This window comes from Ostrinia furnacalis, unplaced genomic scaffold (genome assembly GCF_004193835.3).
Source record: "Ostrinia furnacalis isolate ACB-3 unplaced genomic scaffold, ASM419383v2 OfSCF4031, whole genome shotgun sequence".
Lineage (NCBI taxonomy): Eukaryota > Metazoa > Arthropoda > Insecta > Lepidoptera > Crambidae > Ostrinia > Ostrinia furnacalis.
In genome coordinates this window covers 107,935-126,944 of record NW_021134270.1, presented here as the reverse complement: position 1 = coordinate 126,944, position 19,010 = coordinate 107,935, and the positions used below count along the sequence as shown (strand labels likewise).

General features: G+C 39.3%; 2 protein-coding genes across 2 annotated transcripts; both read right to left on the bottom strand.

Annotated features, from left to right (window-relative positions):
- Positions 1-4,876: 4,876 nt before the first annotated feature.
- LOC114358573 (uncharacterized) lies at positions 4,877-9,037 on the bottom strand. The gene is made up of 4 exons (XM_028312573.1): positions 8,576-9,037; positions 5,392-5,586; positions 5,174-5,313; positions 4,877-5,042 (listed from the first exon to the last, which is right to left on the bottom strand). The coding sequence occupies exons 1-4, from the start codon at positions 8,752-8,754 to the stop codon at positions 4,900-4,902; spliced, it is 657 nt and encodes a 218-aa protein (XP_028168374.1). The 5' UTR covers positions 8,755-9,037; the 3' UTR covers positions 4,877-4,899.
- Positions 9,038-12,996: 3,959 nt separating this feature from the next.
- LOC114358572 (uncharacterized) lies at positions 12,997-18,168 on the bottom strand. The gene is made up of 10 exons (XM_028312571.1): positions 18,027-18,168; positions 17,149-17,340; positions 16,242-16,356; positions 16,042-16,103; positions 15,648-15,776; positions 15,120-15,258; positions 14,628-14,753; positions 13,689-13,846; positions 13,468-13,607; positions 12,997-13,355 (listed from the first exon to the last, which is right to left on the bottom strand). The coding sequence occupies exons 1-10, from the start codon at positions 18,134-18,136 to the stop codon at positions 12,997-12,999; spliced, it is 1,530 nt and encodes a 509-aa protein (XP_028168372.1). The 5' UTR covers positions 18,137-18,168.
- Between the last annotated feature and the right edge of the window lie 842 nt (positions 18,169-19,010).

The following is a 19,010-nucleotide window of genomic DNA, read 5'->3' as shown; positions in this document are numbered from 1 at the left end:
TTACGCTTCTAAATAATATGTTAGAAACATCCTGTGATTAAATTTAACAAAATTACAAACTAAACATGTATTGTCAAAAGTTACTTGAAAACAATGAAAAAATACTTTTCTAAATAAAACACACGTGTTTGTTGTCACGGCAAAAACCACATGGCCGATATTAATTGAATTTAGTTGTGTATCGCTGAGTGTTGCAATTACAGACATTCAATAATTATACTTTACGAAACATGAGGGTGGTACAATTTACCCGGCGGTACAATATACCGAACTCTCCCCTAACAGGCATTATGTGTTCATAGAGGTCACTTAAAAATTGGGGATTGGTGGTGATAACGGGCATTAGACTTAATTACTTAAAGTAATTATTCCACTCGGACGAAGTCGCGGGCACAGCTAGTTATACATAAAAATCAGATTTACCTAACGGTATAACGTTACTAGAATTACAGTCTATTGAAATACAGAAAATGCCACCGTAAAAGTTAGACTTACGTTGTACCATAAAATATGATTTTTATGTATAATATTTGGGCAATAACAGGCCTGTTCTTCTCCGCGAGTTTACATCGAAAGCAAAACACGCACGATGGCACCCTACATTTATCTATCTCATCTTCGAATTGAGTAAAAATACAAACCATTTCCATCTTGCCTTTCCACTGATATACTATGTACGATAAAAGTAAATAAAAAACATGTTAATATAAACTTGTGTAACATGGTTCAGCGAGTTTAGTGTTTTCAGTCTAAGGTGAGACTACTTCGAATTCAGTTCGTCATGCAACTTTATGTTACTCACGGCCGAATACTGAAACGCTACTCAAATCTTTCACTCAGCTGACGGGCTCCTAAATTTAAGTATCCTTTAATTTTAAATGGTATTCTCAAACGCCACTCAACGGATTTGAAGCCGTGATCAGCTAAGCAGCTCTCAAATGTTTACATAATGGCAACATTTACCAAAAAAGTATGTTTTCATTTACACAAATGATAACTTTGCGTTTTTTATCCATTACACGCAGCATCGTTTGTTTATGTATTGTCTTTTATGTAAATATACTCAATCAACTTAACATAGAACAGTTTATTTTTAGTTTCTATTATATATAAATCTCGTTTTGTCATATAAAAAAATTAAGCTTGCATTTTTATTTCATTAAAAAAATAATTTTAAACGTGATACTTTTTATTGTTGAAATCTATTAAGTGGCGATCGTGGACCGAAACGTAACCACAATTGACATTTATCATTGTTGACTGACAGAGCATCAAATTGACAAATCAACAACTCTTGGAAATGCTGCTATGCGATGTCCCCTTAATCCTCAGAAATAGGCATGTTTATGTAAAGCGATTTCATAGCAGCTATTTTGGTTGTTACTTCGTGCACTATACGATGCACAGTTGGCTGTTAGATGTGGAAGATATCACCTAGTACACGTTCATAACTTCCCGTTGCGTAGAACAGTAGGGTTATAATAAGTATTTGGTCCACTGGTTGTATGGCATTTGGTGAGGGGTTTCAAAGAGCTTCCAAATTATGAATCCAGAAACAACACCGTTTCTTTAGAGACGCGGAACCTCGCTCGGAATTGCATGTCATTATAATAATATTTTTCAATAGCGTTCAGCCTTATTGCGTTCCTGCGATTAGATCTAGGTATTTCCTCGAGGCTCGAAAGAAATGATAACGATGACACAGACATTATTTACCACTATTTAGGTCGATTTAGGTATAAGAATAGGATTTAAGATACCGCGCAAGCACTCTCAAATTTAACGGCTGCTCAAGACGATTTGACAGTTGTTTGAGTAATGCTTATCGTTGAATGGCGTTTCAGTATGCGAAAATTCATTTGAGAGGCGTTTGAGTGCAACTTAATTTGAGAGGTGCTTAAAAATTGAGAACTGCTCAGATATTGTTTTGAGTATGCGAAATGTAAGTTTAGGAGCTGCTTAACTATTTGAGAAGCCGTCAAATATTTAAATGGCGTTTCAGTATTCGGCCGTCATTCTTATCATAATTATAAATTTTCAATCAAAAAAGTAATTGGTGCATGTATTCTTATTTTTATGGTATAGATTTTTATTACAAATATGATTAAAAATGACGATTGTTTTCTTCAGGCAGATATAAAAATTCTTATAGGTACATACACTTCTGGACACATCTTTTGATTTTTCAGTTTCGTTTGGTCCTAGCTAAAATTTTATATTAGGTCGAGCAAAAAGTTTTTATGCAATTTTGAACCTGGCACATTCACAATTTCATTCAATAGTCTTTTTTTTGAATTTCGAACACGGAATATAAAGAAACAAAAGACAATTTGGAGCCTGTGTGCTTACCATGAGTTTATAGATGACCCACGCTGAACTGTCCCACCAAACTCAATGACAGGGGGGCGCTACCATCGTTCAACTATATGGTTTCCAACATGGCAAAAATCTGAACCAGCGATCCGGTATAGACGGTGGCGCCCCACTGTCAATGTCATCGACAGGACAGTCCAGTGGGTCTAGACAAAGTGCAAATTATAATCGCAAACCAGTCGAAAAGTGGTCGAAAAGCCCCTTTTTTGTATGGAGTTTTGACGGATTCTATTTTCGATTCGATCAAAAAGTGCGTTTTGTCTAAGGGGGCAGTATTTTGGAACTATACGTTAGGTCATAGAGAAAAGTAATACATAGGCGTTAGGTGTGGTCGCTAGCGACTGCGTAAAAAAATGACATTTAAATGTATGACATATTGTGCAGCGCCCCCTAGCGGCTACTTTCAAGAAATAAAATCTTCATAAAGTTTTTTGACGTTCTCGCTAGCGAGCACACCTAACGTAAACTCATGGTAAGCACACTGTTTGTTGATATCAAACAATCGAACATTAAGGCCCGGTTTTTTGATTCGTAGTTAAAATAACCAATGGTCAAATTTGACAGATGTCAAATGACAAGTGGTTAAATATCAGAAAAAAATGTGTGCCAAGCCAAGTTCTACTCCAGAAGTGTGCTCATCCGCCACCGCCGCATTCACACAGGTGATTATGGACTATGGACCTTATGTTATTCGCGTTTCATCTCCAGTCGCGTTCGACTCGCGCTCCATTATCATTCCAGCTGAAGTGCAAATCGGGATCACGGTAAAGTTCACACGCTAACAAAGACGAAACAACAGATTTAGGCACTTTCTATTAAAAGTCCGACACCTTATTTTTCAAACTAAAATTACTAAAACAGCAAATTTTCGTGAAGCGTTTGACTTGCGTTTGAGAAAAAGTAGCTTACAGCAGCGACGTCATAACGTAAGCAGTTTACATTGCTTGCGTAGTACTAAAGATTATTCGAACGTTGAGTACTGATACCACAGTGGATAATGAGCACATATTTTGATTACTTTGTGTGTGTGAATTTCTAATGCGACATTGAGTTTCGAACTCAGGGCATTGATTGGCATATCTCTAATCTGTGGATGGTACAGTATGACGTTTGTTTCAGGTGAGAAACCTTACGTGTGCACCATTTGCGGCCGCGGCTTCATCTGCGGAGGCAGCCTGAAGGTTCACATGAAGGTGCACGGCCTGTTCTTCATCACGAAGAAGGACAAGCCAGCGGAGAATATCACTGATCTATTTAAAATGTAAGATTATTTATTTTATTATTATATCAATAAAATTATAAGATCTAATTTAGTAACTGAGTTTGTTTAAATCTTGGACATTCAGGATCTAGTCCCTAACTAAACAGAAAGGAACATAGTAATTTTTGCGTGAAAGGGAAAACATACACCCGCAGTGGTGGCAGTGGCGTAGCATAGGTTGGCACGCGGGGCGGNAATAACATCATTAGGCATTCAACACGCACTTAATATATATTATAGCCTAAGGCACCCCAGAATGGCACCCCCCCTGGCATGACATCACGACCGTCCTTGCCATGCAGATGCGTCAGTGAGTACTAATCTGCGCGACTTTGTCACCCCCTGATGCTTGGCACCCGGTGCGGACCGCCGCTACTGTACAACCGTCCATTTGTGAGAATGGCTCTAAAGCATGCTTTTGTTATGTTTGTACAGAAAAAATTATAGGTTCAGTTTTCAAGGGTATTTTATAACATTACAGCCTACAGGAGTTGTAACAGAGTAGGTAGGTAGGCCTTAAGTATTTTCGAGAAAACGACATCATTAACATTTATTTTCATTCTTTCATCCACTTAAAAAAAAGACAGCACTCGAATAAGTAGCAGTTTTTATTTATTTGATGTTCAAACTTTTTTTTGAGTTTGAATGGCACAGTCTTCGTTTCGCCTTCTTTACTTGGGGGTATACGTTGGTTGGAGAAATCAATTCCATTACCATACGTCGCGGCAGACGCCGTCGGAGCCCATTTGTTGATTCCCAGGGCAGTTGGGTGGGACGACGATCATGGCTCTGGGGGAGACTGCGCCCGGGGCTGCGGCCTCGGCAGGCGATTCTTCCTCAGTGTTGGTATCCCCCACTGTGTTATCGTCAGTTTTCTCGGCTGCCTCTTTGCTAGCCTCTACTTCGTCGAGGTAGACATTGCCTTCTTTCTGGTTGTCGTCCATTTCTGGTAGATAATAAGGGAGATTAGCGAATATCCTACACAATTCAAAAAGATACAAATGTTTTCAACTACCATACATTACTTAATCGTGCTTGGTTGCAGGTAAGTGCTTACCTAATTGTTAAAGATACATTTTCAGTAGGTCATGTGTAAAAAGGTTGACCAAACACCAGTACTTTATTATTTCCACCATTTCTGATGCAACTTCTTAGCATAGGCGCAGACCACCGACTTTTAGTTGGTCGATAGTCGGGCCCGATTCTAATTTGTATGAAGAATCGGCCGATACAATCATAGGATATTACTGATATCGTCACGATATTCAGTAGTAAATATTTATGCAACAACCGATATGGAACATAATAATAACGGTATTTTTCAAACCAGTTTCGGGCCTGGGTTTCTCCTCCTCTTCTTCAGTTTCTTGTTCTTGACCTTCGTCAACGTGACCAAAGAGAATAGGATCTGAAAAGTTTTTAATTTAAAATATGTACCTAAATTACCTAATAATATTAAGGTATCTGACATCATAGTAGAGTTAAGACTTATATTTTTATAATATATTTTCCCATGCTTGGGCACGTTTTATTACTTACGGCATCTGGTTAAAGTGCTCAGCGACCTAATGTTGTGAATTAACGCGTTGGTCATCAGAGAAATGATGTGGTGCTCTAGAATATGCTTGAAATTCGCGATCATTCTGTTGGCTGGACCCTCTATGGTCAATGATTCTGGCCTAGAACAGAAATGTGGGCATAACGAAGTTGCAAGTATACTCATACCTATATTTGTATCAAGTTTTAGTCCAACTTACTTCATCTGACGAATGAAATCGAACCGTAGATCCACGGTCTCCGGCTCTTTTACGAGTTGCATAGCCATGTGCGACGTGAGCTCATCTGCCGTCATGATCATCAATCCGTTGAGGGGGGGCATTCCATTCGACAGTTGTGCATTATATTTGTATACCACCTGGTGAATTAGAACTTTGGTCAAACAGATTGCAGCACTCCGCGAATTTATTTAACTTCTTTTCTTGAGGAGCAAAGGCTATGTTACGCGAAGAAGGTACCTTCAGGGAACTGAAGCCAACGATTGCGTCGACCATGCGTACGTCTTTGTCTTTCTTGCCGGTGGCCATTGAGCGGCGGTACATGGAATCCAAGCCTCGAAGAACTCCATCTCTGAGTTTTATTTCCTAAAAACAAAATAAATGAATAACGCCCATTAAAAACAATTTCAGCCATAGATATGAGCCGTAAATGATTGTAGTCGATCACTCATCGTTTACATATTTATGTACCGACGACGGCACGTCAACGTAACCACGGTGGGGTCTTGTGCAGTTATAATAAGGGCGAGTTTGCAACAAAAATGGGTAACCTGATGTGCTGTCGTGTGTACATGCACATTTTGAATACCTAATTTGAGATAGGCACCGCACTGACTCAGTGCTCTAAACACAAGACAAGCTGTTTACTCGTAGTAGCACAATATTTAGAAGTCTGTGATTTGAACGCTGATCGCGTCCGGCCGTTTAACGCTGAGCGACGACATCGCGTTAATTAAAAAAGAAGAGTACATTTTAACCTAATTCAATGGTAAATATTGTTTGAGTGAAAAATGTGGAGTGACAGAGAATTAATTAACAGCAGAATATTTATTTTAGGCGTTTTTATTACCATTCCAGTGATAGAGAAAATGCTAAAGTTGGGTAATTTCACGGACGTGGAGTTGACTTTGTGAAGTTTAGACTTCAATTCCATTATAGAGTCTTCAACGTAGCTGTTCAGTATTGCAGTTTTCTGCTTTTCATATTCCCTGAAGAAGCAATAATATGTTTAATATTTACCGTCAATAAGTGTCTACTTTTTAAAGTCATAAAAGGTGACTAAGGCTAACTACGAACATCTGGCCTCTCCAGCCCGTCTTGGCCAGCATGGGAAGCGTAGGCCAGAAGACAAAATCCTCCATTTTATGCTTCTGGTAAAGAGAGGAATCTTTTATAACTCAAAACATTACTAAAGCCTGGTCCGTGAGCACGTAGAATCCCGTCCAATGACCCCAAGCTACCCATCCTTGTCGCTCGCGCGTAATGTATATTTATATTATATTGCTGTCGCGCATAATTACGTGCGAGCGACAAGGATGGGCAACTTGGGGTCATTGGACGGGAATACGGGATTCTACGTGCTTTACACAGAATTCTAATTCTACCAGCCCCTTTTCATCACCGGGAACCAGACGCAGGTTAGCGTACCATCCCTACATTGTCGACATTCCACCAGCTTGGACTAAGCGATTCGATAACTCTTTTATAATGCAAACAGGCTCAATGGACACAAAACTATTGTTTTTTGTTATTGAATTAGATTTATCAGCAACCCAACTACACATATTTAGTTTTTTACTTAACTGGTCTACTTTTCAAAGTCAAAGTCAAAGTCAAAGTCAAAATTTTCTTTATTTGTTTAGACTAATAAATAGTTCTTACAAATCGTCATTTTGCTCTTAAGGAGCCTCTACATGTCTCATAATCTTTTTACCCTACCAGCGCTTCGAGACCAACATTTGGCAAGTGCTGAGAAGAAGCGCCGCAACAAACTCAGTCACCACTGTCTGCCGGTTAATATAAATAAATAGAAATAGTAGTAGTAGGTACATTCGATTCAGGAGCAGTTCACTGAATTTACCATGCATTCTACTTAGTTCATCAACCCACCGATATTTTTTAGATGCTGCTGGTCCGATTTTGTTGAAAAATATTAAATGCTCGTTGTAGTAATCACGTAGCCATTCATCTAAGTCTGACTTCATTCTTTCGATGAAGTCATCTGTAAATGATTTATAGCTAAAAATTCATTTGACTTTTGAATAGGTACAATCAGCGTCAAATAATTCGCGACATCCAAAGTGGTCAAAAAGTTAACAACACAACCTTATAGACGTGTTGCGAACTTTTTGGCTTACTTTGAGTGTCACGAACGCTAGTGTATTTGACGCTGACTGTACCTATTAGTGCTCGTGAAAATTAGATGTGGCTGCCAAGGAAAGGAACAGATTGCTACAAGTTACGAATTGCATATACATACCGGTTACAGCCTCGTTTAATGGTATGGGATTGTTTTGGGTTGCATTGTTTTTGTACTGAAATATGAATGAAATAAGATAAGTACCTTGCACCCCACCTTCCTTCAAAACCTAACCTCTTAAGCACGAGTATTATACTACTGAGTATGATCTGTAATACTTGGCTTTCGATTAATATTAACTTACTATCATCACAGCGTCATAATAAGATATTTCTGAATTGATTAAAACAATGAATAGACTATCTTCTAGCATTCGCATTCTACCTTCCATTTTGTATTCCACATTCCGAAGAAGAATTCTGTAACAAATACATAAATAAATATAAGTAGGTACCTACCAGTAGATTTTATTATGCGAGTATGTATTTTCGTCTTTTACTTTGACCAATAGCATCTTTTGAAGGCCTACGCCTTCTGGTTACTAAAAATTAATAATAATAAATTAAAAGGACAAAGTTAAGTGGTGCAACTCAGGCTAAGATTTTGATAATTTTAACTTATGTAGTCTAAAGTAACTAAAAATATTCTGGACAGGATCCAGATTCGGTCTAAGAAGACAAAGAAACAATATCTCCATATCGCTTCGTTACGAACGATCGCGTAATTAAGTCTGTCACGAACCAGATCACAGAAACTAAAGGGAGATGTGACAAGGGGGCGTGGCCGGTGTCGCAGCAATATGCCCAAAAACAGAACACATTTCTGGTGAATGCAATGATGACAGCAGCGACGTCATAATGTAAACAGTTTACATTGTTTGCTTATTAGTACTAACTAATGATAATTCGAACGTTGAGCACATAGGCATTTTGATTACTTTGTGTGCGTGAATTTATGTATAATGCGACACTGAGTCTCTATGGTCGCGAACATAGTGCATAATTATTTAATAGGTCTCATACTCACTCAGCTTGGCCAAAAGTAGGCACGTAGTAAAGTATCGATGGATCGTTATCGGTGATGGCTCTCTCGTAAGAGCCGACGAGGTGCAGGTCGTGGAGCGACAGCTGCGTCCGGATCTCCAGGTCCTTGAGGTTTGTATGCAAGTAGTTGATGCGGAAGCGGGTGTTGTTGCGCAGCTTCATGCGGTGGAAGAATCTGGCAGAGAAAAGGTTAATGCAGTCAATTTCTTATTCTTTTAAGCTTAGGTCTAACCAACGCGTGCAACCCGCGTCGGCGATGGCGATCACAGCGCGTGCATAGATAAGATTTTACGGATCAGATTTTTTTCTGTTCATCGTGGAAAATAAATGCTATTGCTGTTATTCTAAGTGCTCATTTGGGACTTACAAGACAGACTTCTCCATCTTCAGCATGCAGTAGCCGCCCAGGTTCAGCCCGGCTGGGATGTCGTTGGGGTTGCCCTTCTGCCCGCTCACCCTTCCACGAGAAGAGAGCATTGCCTAGTAGAATGTGATAGGTACTTTAAACTTCCAGAAGATAAGATACACTTTTATTATAATTATTTTCTTTTTGAACTTTGAATGCCAAGTTAAGTGCAAAATAGAAAAAAATGTAAAAGCTGAGGTTTGATGATGGTATTAGATAACTTACCTTAAGTAAATGTTTGTCGAATTCCTGATTGTCGGCGGTGATTTTGTTATGAAAGCTGTGTCGACATTTAGCATATCTCTCTGAAAACATACTACCAGTGGTGACGGGTTACACATGAAATGGGCATAGAGGCGCGAGATGTTGTATAATAATGACCTTTTTTGCGTTTTTCGTTCACACTTAGATAACCAAATAAAACTAGGCTTATTTTTCAAAGGACTAGTATCAAAACCGAGTGAGTGCTATCAACTATCTCATCTTCGAATGGGTACCCCAACATCCTGGGGTGGGCAATAGACCATTCTGGGGTGGGCAAGGCCCACCCGCAAATAATTTTTCTTACGAAGCGCTCCCTTTTTTCCGTTTGCTAGTGCCCCTTTGACAGCCGCTCGGGGCAGGGGCCTCGGATTCGGTTCCTGAGTACTTCCATCCTTAAAATTAACACAATTAACACATACCATCCAACGCGTCCATAGTCTCAAAGTGGTTCTTGGCGTTCAGGGTGATCCAGCAATGTTGATCGTCGACCTGCCGCGAGTCATCCAGGTGGGCCTCTACGCTATTGTCTGATGTGCGTTGAGTTTTTTTTACTGAAATAATAATGGCGGCAAGGGGTAAGTATGATCTACGAGTACCTACTAGGGCATGCAAAAACCGAGCGGTTTGGAAAAACCGGTTTTTTCGGTTTTCATTTTTAAAAACCGAACTAAACCGGTTTTTTCGGTTTTTTTCGGGTTTTTCGGGTCGACTGTTTGTAAGTAAATAAAAATGCTGCAAATTATAATAAAAATAATTTTATTTCTTTTATATTCTAGTTTGACAAGATGAAGTTACATGTTCTGAACATAATATTGTGAGATCAATTGAATAGTTTAATTAAAAATCAAATATAAAGAGATCAACAATAGGATACTTCGCTCATTAGCAAAGCAAAACCTTTGGTCAGGACTTCTTGGCGGGCGTCATGTTAGCGGTTTTGTTTTATTTCCTCAAATTCGTGTGTGGGCGACTATTAATGTGTAATAATGGTGGATTATTAACCATTGAGTGTTCGTGAACGTCCATGGGTGTGGGCAAGTGAAGCAAAACAGTGCATCGTGATTCTTCTGGTTCTCTCAAGTTGTCCATAGGAGGTCTCAGTAAAGCACCACAACTTTACTGAGACTCAAAGGGTGGGAAAGGGTATCATCTATCTATCTATGTCAGCCTTTGGGTTCGCCTTCGAACATAGGCCTCCTCTTCAACCCTCCACCGTTTTCTGTCCCTGGCCACACGCATCCAGTTCACTCCAGCCTGCTGCCGGATATCGTCTGTCCATCGTTTAGGCGGTCTTCCCCTGCCGCGGGTGTTGTTGCGGGGGCTCCACTCCAGGGTCTTTCTGGCCCAGCGATCCTGGTTCATCCGTGCAATGTGTCCTGCCCATCTCCATTTACGGCTCTCTATCTCTTCCACCACGTCGCTGATCCTCGTCTTTTCTCTGATCCACTCGTTCGTTTTGTGATCTTGTAGGGAGACGCCAAGCATCTGTCTTTCCATTGCTCGTTGTGCGACTCGGAGTCTCTCAGCAGACTTTTCTGTCAGCGTCGTGGTCTCCATCCCATACACGAAGACCGGCAGTACACACTGGTTGAACACCTTGGTCTTTAGGTGTTGAGCAATTTTCTTGGAGCGTAGAACATGGCTGTTTGCCCCGAATGCCGCCCAAGCTTGTCCGATGCGCCTTCCTACTTCCGCAACCTGATTCTCAGAATTCAGAGTGATTTTGTGGCCTAGATAGATGTAGTGGTCGACCAATTCTACAGGTAGGACGTGATTTTTCGCATTTTCAATGTTCGTCATGATTTTCGTTTTTGACAAATTCATTTTTAACCCTACTTTTGTATTCATCAGTGATTGAAAAATGTCATGAATACCGGAAGCCAATTATTATCACCTTCGTCGATTATGAGAAAGCATTCGACTCAGTGGAAGCATGGGCAGTGGAGAAAGCTCTGGCGGACAGTAGAGTTGATGAAAGGTACATCCAGCTCATTAAACACCTTCAGCTATCCGGAACATCCTCGATACGCCTCCATAAGTTAACCAATGCGTTTAGACTGGAGAGAGGAGTCCGTCAGGGTGACACCATATCGCCCAAGTTGTTCAACGCTGCCCTTGAAAATATCTTTAAAGAGCTAGATTGGACAAGCAAGGGAATAATAATCGATGGAGAAAGGCTAAACAACCTGCGATTTGCCGACGATATCGCACTGATCAGTGATAGCATTGAAGATATGATTGATATGGTAGACCAACTACAACGTGAATCAGCAAAAGTAGGGTTAATTAATCATCTATCATCCTTCATTATATCATTACTTGATCTCATTTTGTAACTCGTATCACTTATATACTGGAAAATGGCACAAATCAAGAAGAAAATTTGGTCATAGTTATGCTTATTTAAATAATATGTAAGTTGACACTGACAGAGACTAGCAAAGCAAAAATAATGGCGGCAATGGTCAAATACAAAGCGCGTTCCATTTTGCGCCCGCGCGCTTATGGCTTTAGCTAGAAGATACATGGTACTTTAGTTCAATACCATAGCCATATACTATACTCTACTCATTCACATTGCATTACAATAATTGTTTTTATTGATATGACTAAAGAAGCGTGTTCTTGTATGAGTTATTAAATTATCTAAAATCGTAGAAGAAAAACCGAAAAAACCGAAAAACCCGGATTTATAACTGACAAAAACCGAGTTCCAAATTGTGTCGGTTATCCGGTTTTTCGGTTATCTGGTTAACCGGTTTGCATGCCCTAGTACCTACTTTATAACCCAAAGATTCATATTAGGTTCTTTGAAAACTTCGTAACTTCCGTATAATTGTGTGTTCCTTAAATTAGACAGTAAAAATACATACCATTTCCATCTCGTCTGTCCATCGCCTTTCCATGCACAATAAAACTAAATAAAAAACATGTTAATATAAACTTGTGTAACATAGTTCAGCGAGTTTAGTGTTTTCAGTCTACGGTGAGACCACTTCAAATATCTTTTTAGGAATTCAGTTCGTTATGCAACTTTGTGGTACACAAGTTGTTAATATTCTTACCATAATTATAAATTTTCAATCAAAAAAGTCATTGGTGCTTGAATATTTTACTTTTATGGTATTGATTTTTATTACAAATATGATTAAATGACGATTGTTTTCTTCAGGCAGGTATAACATTTGAAAAGTTGTGACATAGGCAATCTTTATATATAAAAATGAAACCCGTTTCGCGTTGTCACGGCATCACGTGTGAACGGCTGAACCGATTTCGATAATTCTTTTTTTTAAATGTTTGTGGAAGTCCAAGGATGGTTCTTACGGAAAAAAATATTAAGAAAATCTCTACGCTAAGGCGGTACGAAGTTCGCCGGGTCAGCTAGTGTAATATAAATAAGTAAAAAGAAAAATTAGCGTGTTTCTCTTGTTTTTGTCTTTGTTTTTGTTATTGTTTCGCTGCTATTAAAGAGTCTACGAATATTAAGAAACTACTTTGAGAATCTTATGGTCTCTATCGCAGATCAATAAAGGTACTCGCATTTATTAAATACCATTTGAGAAATAAGTGATGGTCCCCTAAATCAAACAGTAGTAGGTACTCAACCTTCAAAAGTAATATAAAATATTATAGCTTCTGTAAAACTCATTGTCATTAACATGCTTTAGTTAAAATATGATTATAGGTACCGTGGTAATATAAAAAATACACACTATTCGTAATAGCAGTTTTTATTTATTTAGGTTCGTGATATTCAAACTTTCTTTGTGTTTGAATCGCACCGACTTCGTTTCGCCTTCTTCATTTGGGGGCAGTTCTATTTCTATGCTATCTTCTTTATCAACTATGTAGTCGGGATGGTTGTCGCGATTGTTGTCTGAAAGGTTGTTGTCATTGTTGTCCACATCGTTGTCGGGATCTTTGTCGGGTTCGTTGTCGGGATGTTTATCGAGTTCGTTGTCGGGAAGATTGTAAGTATATTCTTCGGGGTCCTGATTATCTATATCATCCAATGTATTTTTCTGTTCCTCCTCCTTTTCTTCAGTTTCTTCTTCTTGACCTTCGTCAACGTGACCAAATAGAATAGGATCTGAAAAGTTTTAATTTAAAATAATGTAATAATATTAATGTCACCATAGTAGAGTTAAGACTTATATTTTTGTTATACATTTTCCCATGCTTGGGCACGTTTTATTACTTACGGCATCTGGTTAAAGTGCTCAGCGACCTAATGTTGTGGATTAACGCGTTGGTCATCAGAGAAATGATGTGGTGCTCTAGAATATGCTTGAAATTCGCGATCATTCTGTTGGCTGGACCCTCTATGGTCAATGATTCTGGCCTAGAACAGAAATGTGGGCATAACGAAGTTGCAAGTATACTCGTACCTTATTTACTTATATCAAGTTTTAGTCCAACTTACTTCATCTGACGAATGAAATCGAACCGTAGATCCACGGTCTCCGGCTCTTTTACGAGTTGCATAGCCATGTGCGACGTGAGCTCATCTGCCGTCATGATCATCAATCCGTTGAGGGGGGGCATTCCATTCGACAGTTGTGCATTATATTTGTATACCACCTGGTGAATTAGAACTTTGGTCAAACAGATTGCAGCACTCCGCGAATTTCATCATCATCATCATCATTTCAGCCACAGGACGTCCACTGCTGAACATAGGCCTCCCCCAATGCTTTCCATGTTGATCGATTGGTAGCGGCCTGCGTCCAGCGCTTCCCTGCTACCTTTACGATGTCGTCGGTCCACCTTGTAGGTGGACGTCCCACGCTGCGTTTTCCGGTACGCGGCCTCCATTCCAGAACCTTTCTGCCCCATCGGCCGTCAGTTCTGCGTACTATGTGCCCTGCCCATTGCCACTTCAGCTTGCTAATACGTCGGGCTATGTCAGCGACTTTGGTTCGTTTACGGATCTCCTCATTTCTGATTCTATCTCGCAAAGAAACACCAAGCATAGCCCTCTCCATAGCACGCTGTGCAACTTTGAGCTTCTGTATAAGGCCTATAGTGAGAGGCCACGTTTCCGAGCCATAAGTTATCACTGGTAACACACATTGGTTATACACTCTAGTCTTCAGGCATTGAGGTAATTTGGACGAAAAGATGTTGCGTAGTTTCCCGAACGCTGCCCAGCCGAGTTGGATTCGACGATTGACCTCCTTCTCGAAATTGGACCTACCTAGCTGAATCGTTTGTCCGAGGTAGACATACTTGTCGACAATCTCGAGAATTGAGCTCCCAACTGAAACTGGGTAGGGCGTAACATGGACATTCGAATCCGCGAATTTATTTAACTTCTTTTCTAGAAGAGCAAAGGCTATAATATGTTACGCGGAGAAGGTACCTTCAGGGAACTGAAACCAACGATTGCGTCGACCATGCGCACGTCTTTGTCTTTCTTGCCGGTGGCCATTGAGCGGCGGTACATGGAATCCAAGCCTCGAAGAACTCCATCTCTGAGTTTTATTTCCTAAAAACAAAATAAATGAATAACGCCCATTAAAAACAATTTCAGCCATAGATATGAGCCGTAAATGATTGTAGTCGATCACTCATCGTTTACATATTTATGTACATGCACATTTTGATTACCTAATTTGAGATAGGCACCGCACTGTCTCAGTGCTCTAAACACAAGACAAGCTGTTTACTCGTAGTAGCACAATATTTAGAAGTCTGTGATTTGAACGCTGATCGCGTCCGGCCGTTTAACGATGAGCGACGACATCGCGTTAATTAAAAAAGAAGAGTACATTAAAATATTGTTTGAGTGAAAAATGTGGAGTGACAGAGAATTAATTAACAGCAGAATATTTATTTTAGGCGTTTTTATTACCATTCCAGTGATAGAGAAAATGCTAAAGTTGGGTAATTTCACGGACGTGGAGTTGACTTTGTGAAGTTTAGACTTCAATTCCATTATAGAGTCTTCAACGTAGCTGTTCAGCATTGCAGTTTTCTGCTTTTCATATTCCCTGAAGAAGCAATAAATGTTTCAAAAAGGTGACTAAGGCTAACTACGAACATCTGGCCTCTCCAGCCCGTCTTGGCCAGCGTGGGAAGCGTAAGCCAGATGGAAAAATCCTCCATTTTTTGCTTCTGGTAAAGAGAGGAATCTTTTATAACTCAAAACATTACTACACAGAATCCTAATCCTACCAGTCCCCTTTCATCAGCGGGAACCAAACGCAGGTTAGCGTACCATCCCTACATTGTTGACATTCCGCCAGCTTGGACTAAGCGATTCGATAACTCTTTTGTTTTTTGTTATTGAATTAGATTTACAAACAACCCAACTACACATATTTAGTTTTTACTTAACTCCTCTACTTTTACAACTCTTACATTTAGTTCATCAACCCACCGATATTTTTCCGATGCTGCTGGTCCGATTTTGTTGAAAAATATTAAATGCTCGTTGTAGTAATCACGTAGCCATTCATCTAAGTCTGACTTCATTCTTTCGATGAAGTCATCTGTAAATGATTTATAGCTAAATATTCATTTGACTTTTGAATAGGTACAATCAGCGTCAAATAATTCGCGACACCCAAAGTGGCCAAAAAGTTAACAACACAACCTTATTCCAATTGTAACAAGGACGTGTTGCTAACTTTTTGGCTCACTTTGAGTGTCACGAACGCTAGTGTATTTGACGCTGACTGTACCTCGTTAGTGTACTTGTTAGTGCTCGTAAAAATTAGATGTGGCTGCCAAAGAAAGGAACAGATTGCTACAAGTTACGAATTGCATATAACTACATACCGGTCACAGCCTCGTTTAATGGTATGGGATTGTTTTGGGTTGCATTGTTTTTGTACTGAAATATGAATGAAATAAGATAAGTACCTTGCACCCCACCATCCTTCAAAACCTAACCTCTTAAGCACGAGTAGGTATTAATACTACTGAGTATGATCTGTAATACTTGGCTTTCGATTAATATTACTTAACTTACTAACATCACAGCGTCATAATAAGATATTTCTGAATTGACTAAAACAATGAATAGACTATCTTCTAGCATTCGCATTCTCCCTTCCATTTTGTATTCCACATTCCGAAGAAGAATTCTGTAACAAATACATAAATAAATATTAGTACCTACCAGTAGATTTTATTATGCGAGTATGTATTTTCGTCTTTTACTTCGACCAATAGCATCTTTTGAAGGCCTACGCCTTCTGGTTACTAATAATTAATAATAATAAATTAAAAGGACAAAGTTAAGTGGTGCAACTCAGGCTAAGATTTTGATAATTTTAACTTATGTAGTCTAAAGTAACTAAAAATATTCTGGACAGGATCCAGATTCGGTCTAAGAAGACAAAGAAACAATATCTCCATATCGCTTCGTTACGAACGATCGCGTAAGTCTGTCACGAACCAGTACCTCTAGTACGAAAAACTTTCGAGTTCGTTTCGTTGCGTATTCAGTGTCATCGAAAAATTTTATATGAAAAATTAAACAGCGCCCCCTAGGGCGGCTATAATATAGGGGGCGCTGTTTAATTTTTCATACAAAATTTTTCGATGACACTTTGAATACGCAACGAAACGAACTCGAAAGTTTTTCGTACTAGAGGTACAGATCACAGAAACTAAAGGGAGATGTGACAAGGGGGCGTGGCCGGTGTCGCAGCAATATGCCCAAAAACAGAACACATTTCTGGTGAATGCAATGATGACAGCAGCGACGTCATAATGTAAACAGTTTACATTGTTTGCTTATTAGTACTAACTAATGATAATTCGAACGTTGAGCACATAGGCATTTTGATTACTTTGTGTGCGTGAATTTATAATGCGACACTGAGTCTCTATGGTCGCGAACATAGTGCATATTTAATAGGTCTCATACTCACTCAGCTTGGCCAAAAGTAGGCACGTAGTAAAGTATCGATGGATCGTTATCGGTGATGGCTCTCTCGTAAGAGCCGACGAGGTGCAGGTCGTGGAGCGACAGCTGCGTCCGGATCTCCAGGTCCTTGAGGTTTGTATGCAAGTAGTTGATGCGGAAGCGGGTGTTGTTGCGAAGCTTCATGCGGTGGAAGAATCTGGCAGAGAAAAGGTTAATGCAGTCAATTTCTTACTCTTTTACACGCCCCATACTGTCTTGTCCTATCACTAGAAGAAGGTAAGACGTGTTGAGGAGTTTTTGTCTACTTTGGGTGTCACAAACTATTAGACGCTGAATGTGAGAGTGGTCTTCCAGGGTATTACGGGCACGGATTACACGCCCTTCGCTGGAATTTCATAATGTAATAAGAGCCCGCCTTTATGGCCACGTCGAGTCAAGGACCAAACTGATTTGTTCAATAAAGCGTGATAATGTTGAGTGGTTATAATCTTTTAATGGACGCAGTTACCCAAATAGCGATGTTATGGCCGTCCGCTTTTTACTTGTAAACGACATGCCATATCGGGGATTCTGGAATATAATGGAATATAGGTTAACTGGCAGAGAATGCCGAATTAGCTTTATGTACCTACCAATTATATGGCATTAAAGATCAAATAAATAAATGAAAATAATGCGTACCTAAGTAGGTACCTATGCGAAAAAAATATTGACATTACTACAAGCAGTACTGAACCAGCTTCGCTTGAAGTTGGTGGTACTATGGAACCTATCCAGAAATGTTTATTTACGAAGTAAGGGTTCCTTTACTTCTTTTTTAAATGTTCGAAAAGAAAGGCATACACTGGTATTTCGTTAAGTACCTACTAATTTGGGACTTACAAGGCAGACTTCTCCATCTTCAGCATGCAGTAGCCGCCCAGGTTCAGCCCGGCTGGGATGTCGTTGGGGTTGCCCTTCTGCCCGCTCACCCTTCCACGAGAAGAGAGCATTGCCTAGTAGAATGTGATACTTTAAACTTCCAGAAGATAAGATACGCTTTTATTATTATTATTTTCTTTTTACACTTTGAATGCCAAGTTAAGTGTAAAATAGAAAAAAATATAAAAGCTCAGGTTTGATGATGGTATTAGATAACTTACCTTAAGTAAATGTTTGTCAAATTCCTGATTGTCGGCGGTGATTTTGTTATGAAAGCTGTGTCGACATTTAGCATATCTCTCTGAAAAAAAAAATCATATACCTAGACTAAAAACATACTACCTACCAGTCAGTGGTGACGGGTTACACACATGAAATGGGCATAGAAGCACCAGTAGATGTTGTTTATTGATGATCTAAATTTTTGCAAAATTTTTTTTTTTTTTTTTNCGAAAAATTTTCTTGATATCATTCTATTTATCGCACATTTTGGATTAATCTATGCATGTTATGTCATGTCGCTTAGTGTGCCATGTTAGATTCTCGCTAAAAGAAAAAAAAATAAGCTCAGAAGAAAGACATCAATATTGGAATTATGGTCGGGTGGTCGCTGCTCCGCCCCTATTGGTTGTAGGGTGATGTTATATAACCTAAAACCATCCTTGATAAATGGGCTATCTATAACAAAAATAATTTTTCAAATCGGACCTGAGATTAGCGCGTAAACTACAACAATTTTTCATACGGTCATAACTTTTTACTGACAGCTTATTTTTTTTTCGTCCCATACTGAAAGTTAATCTCTATTTAATGGACTATAAGCCAATATAGGTCTCATTAGTGGTGGACATTTGGACCACTTTTGGTCATTGTCCTTTTTAACAAGCACGTTGATTTGGTGATTAATAAAACATTGTAATGTACCGTACAACTCGATTGAGCTAA

Bases quoted from the DNA above. Each gene is read 5' to 3' on its own strand.
- LOC114358572 (XM_028312571.1), bottom strand. From the start codon at position 18,136: ATGCTCTCTTCTCGTGGAAGGGTGAGCGGGCAGAAGGGCAACCCCAAC. The intron at 15,259-15,647 runs GTGGGTTGATGA...TTGCTTCTTCAG, and splicing joins GCAGCATCGGAAAAATATCG to GGAATATGAAAAGCAGAAAA. The intron at 13,608-13,688 runs GTAAGTTGGACT...TTTCTGTTCTAG, and splicing joins GATTTCATTCGTCAGATGAA to GCCAGAATCATTGACCATAG.
- LOC114358573 (XM_028312573.1), bottom strand. From the start codon at position 8,754: ATGAAGCTGCGCAACAACACCCGCTTCCGCATCAACTACTTGCATACA. The intron at 5,314-5,391 runs GTAAGTTGGACT...TTTCTGTTCTAG, and splicing joins GATTTCATTCGTCAGATGAA to GCCAGAATCATTGACCATAG. The intron at 5,043-5,173 runs GTAAGTAATAAA...AAAACTTTTCAG, and splicing joins GAGCACTTTAACCAGATGCC to ATCCTATTCTCTTTGGTCAC.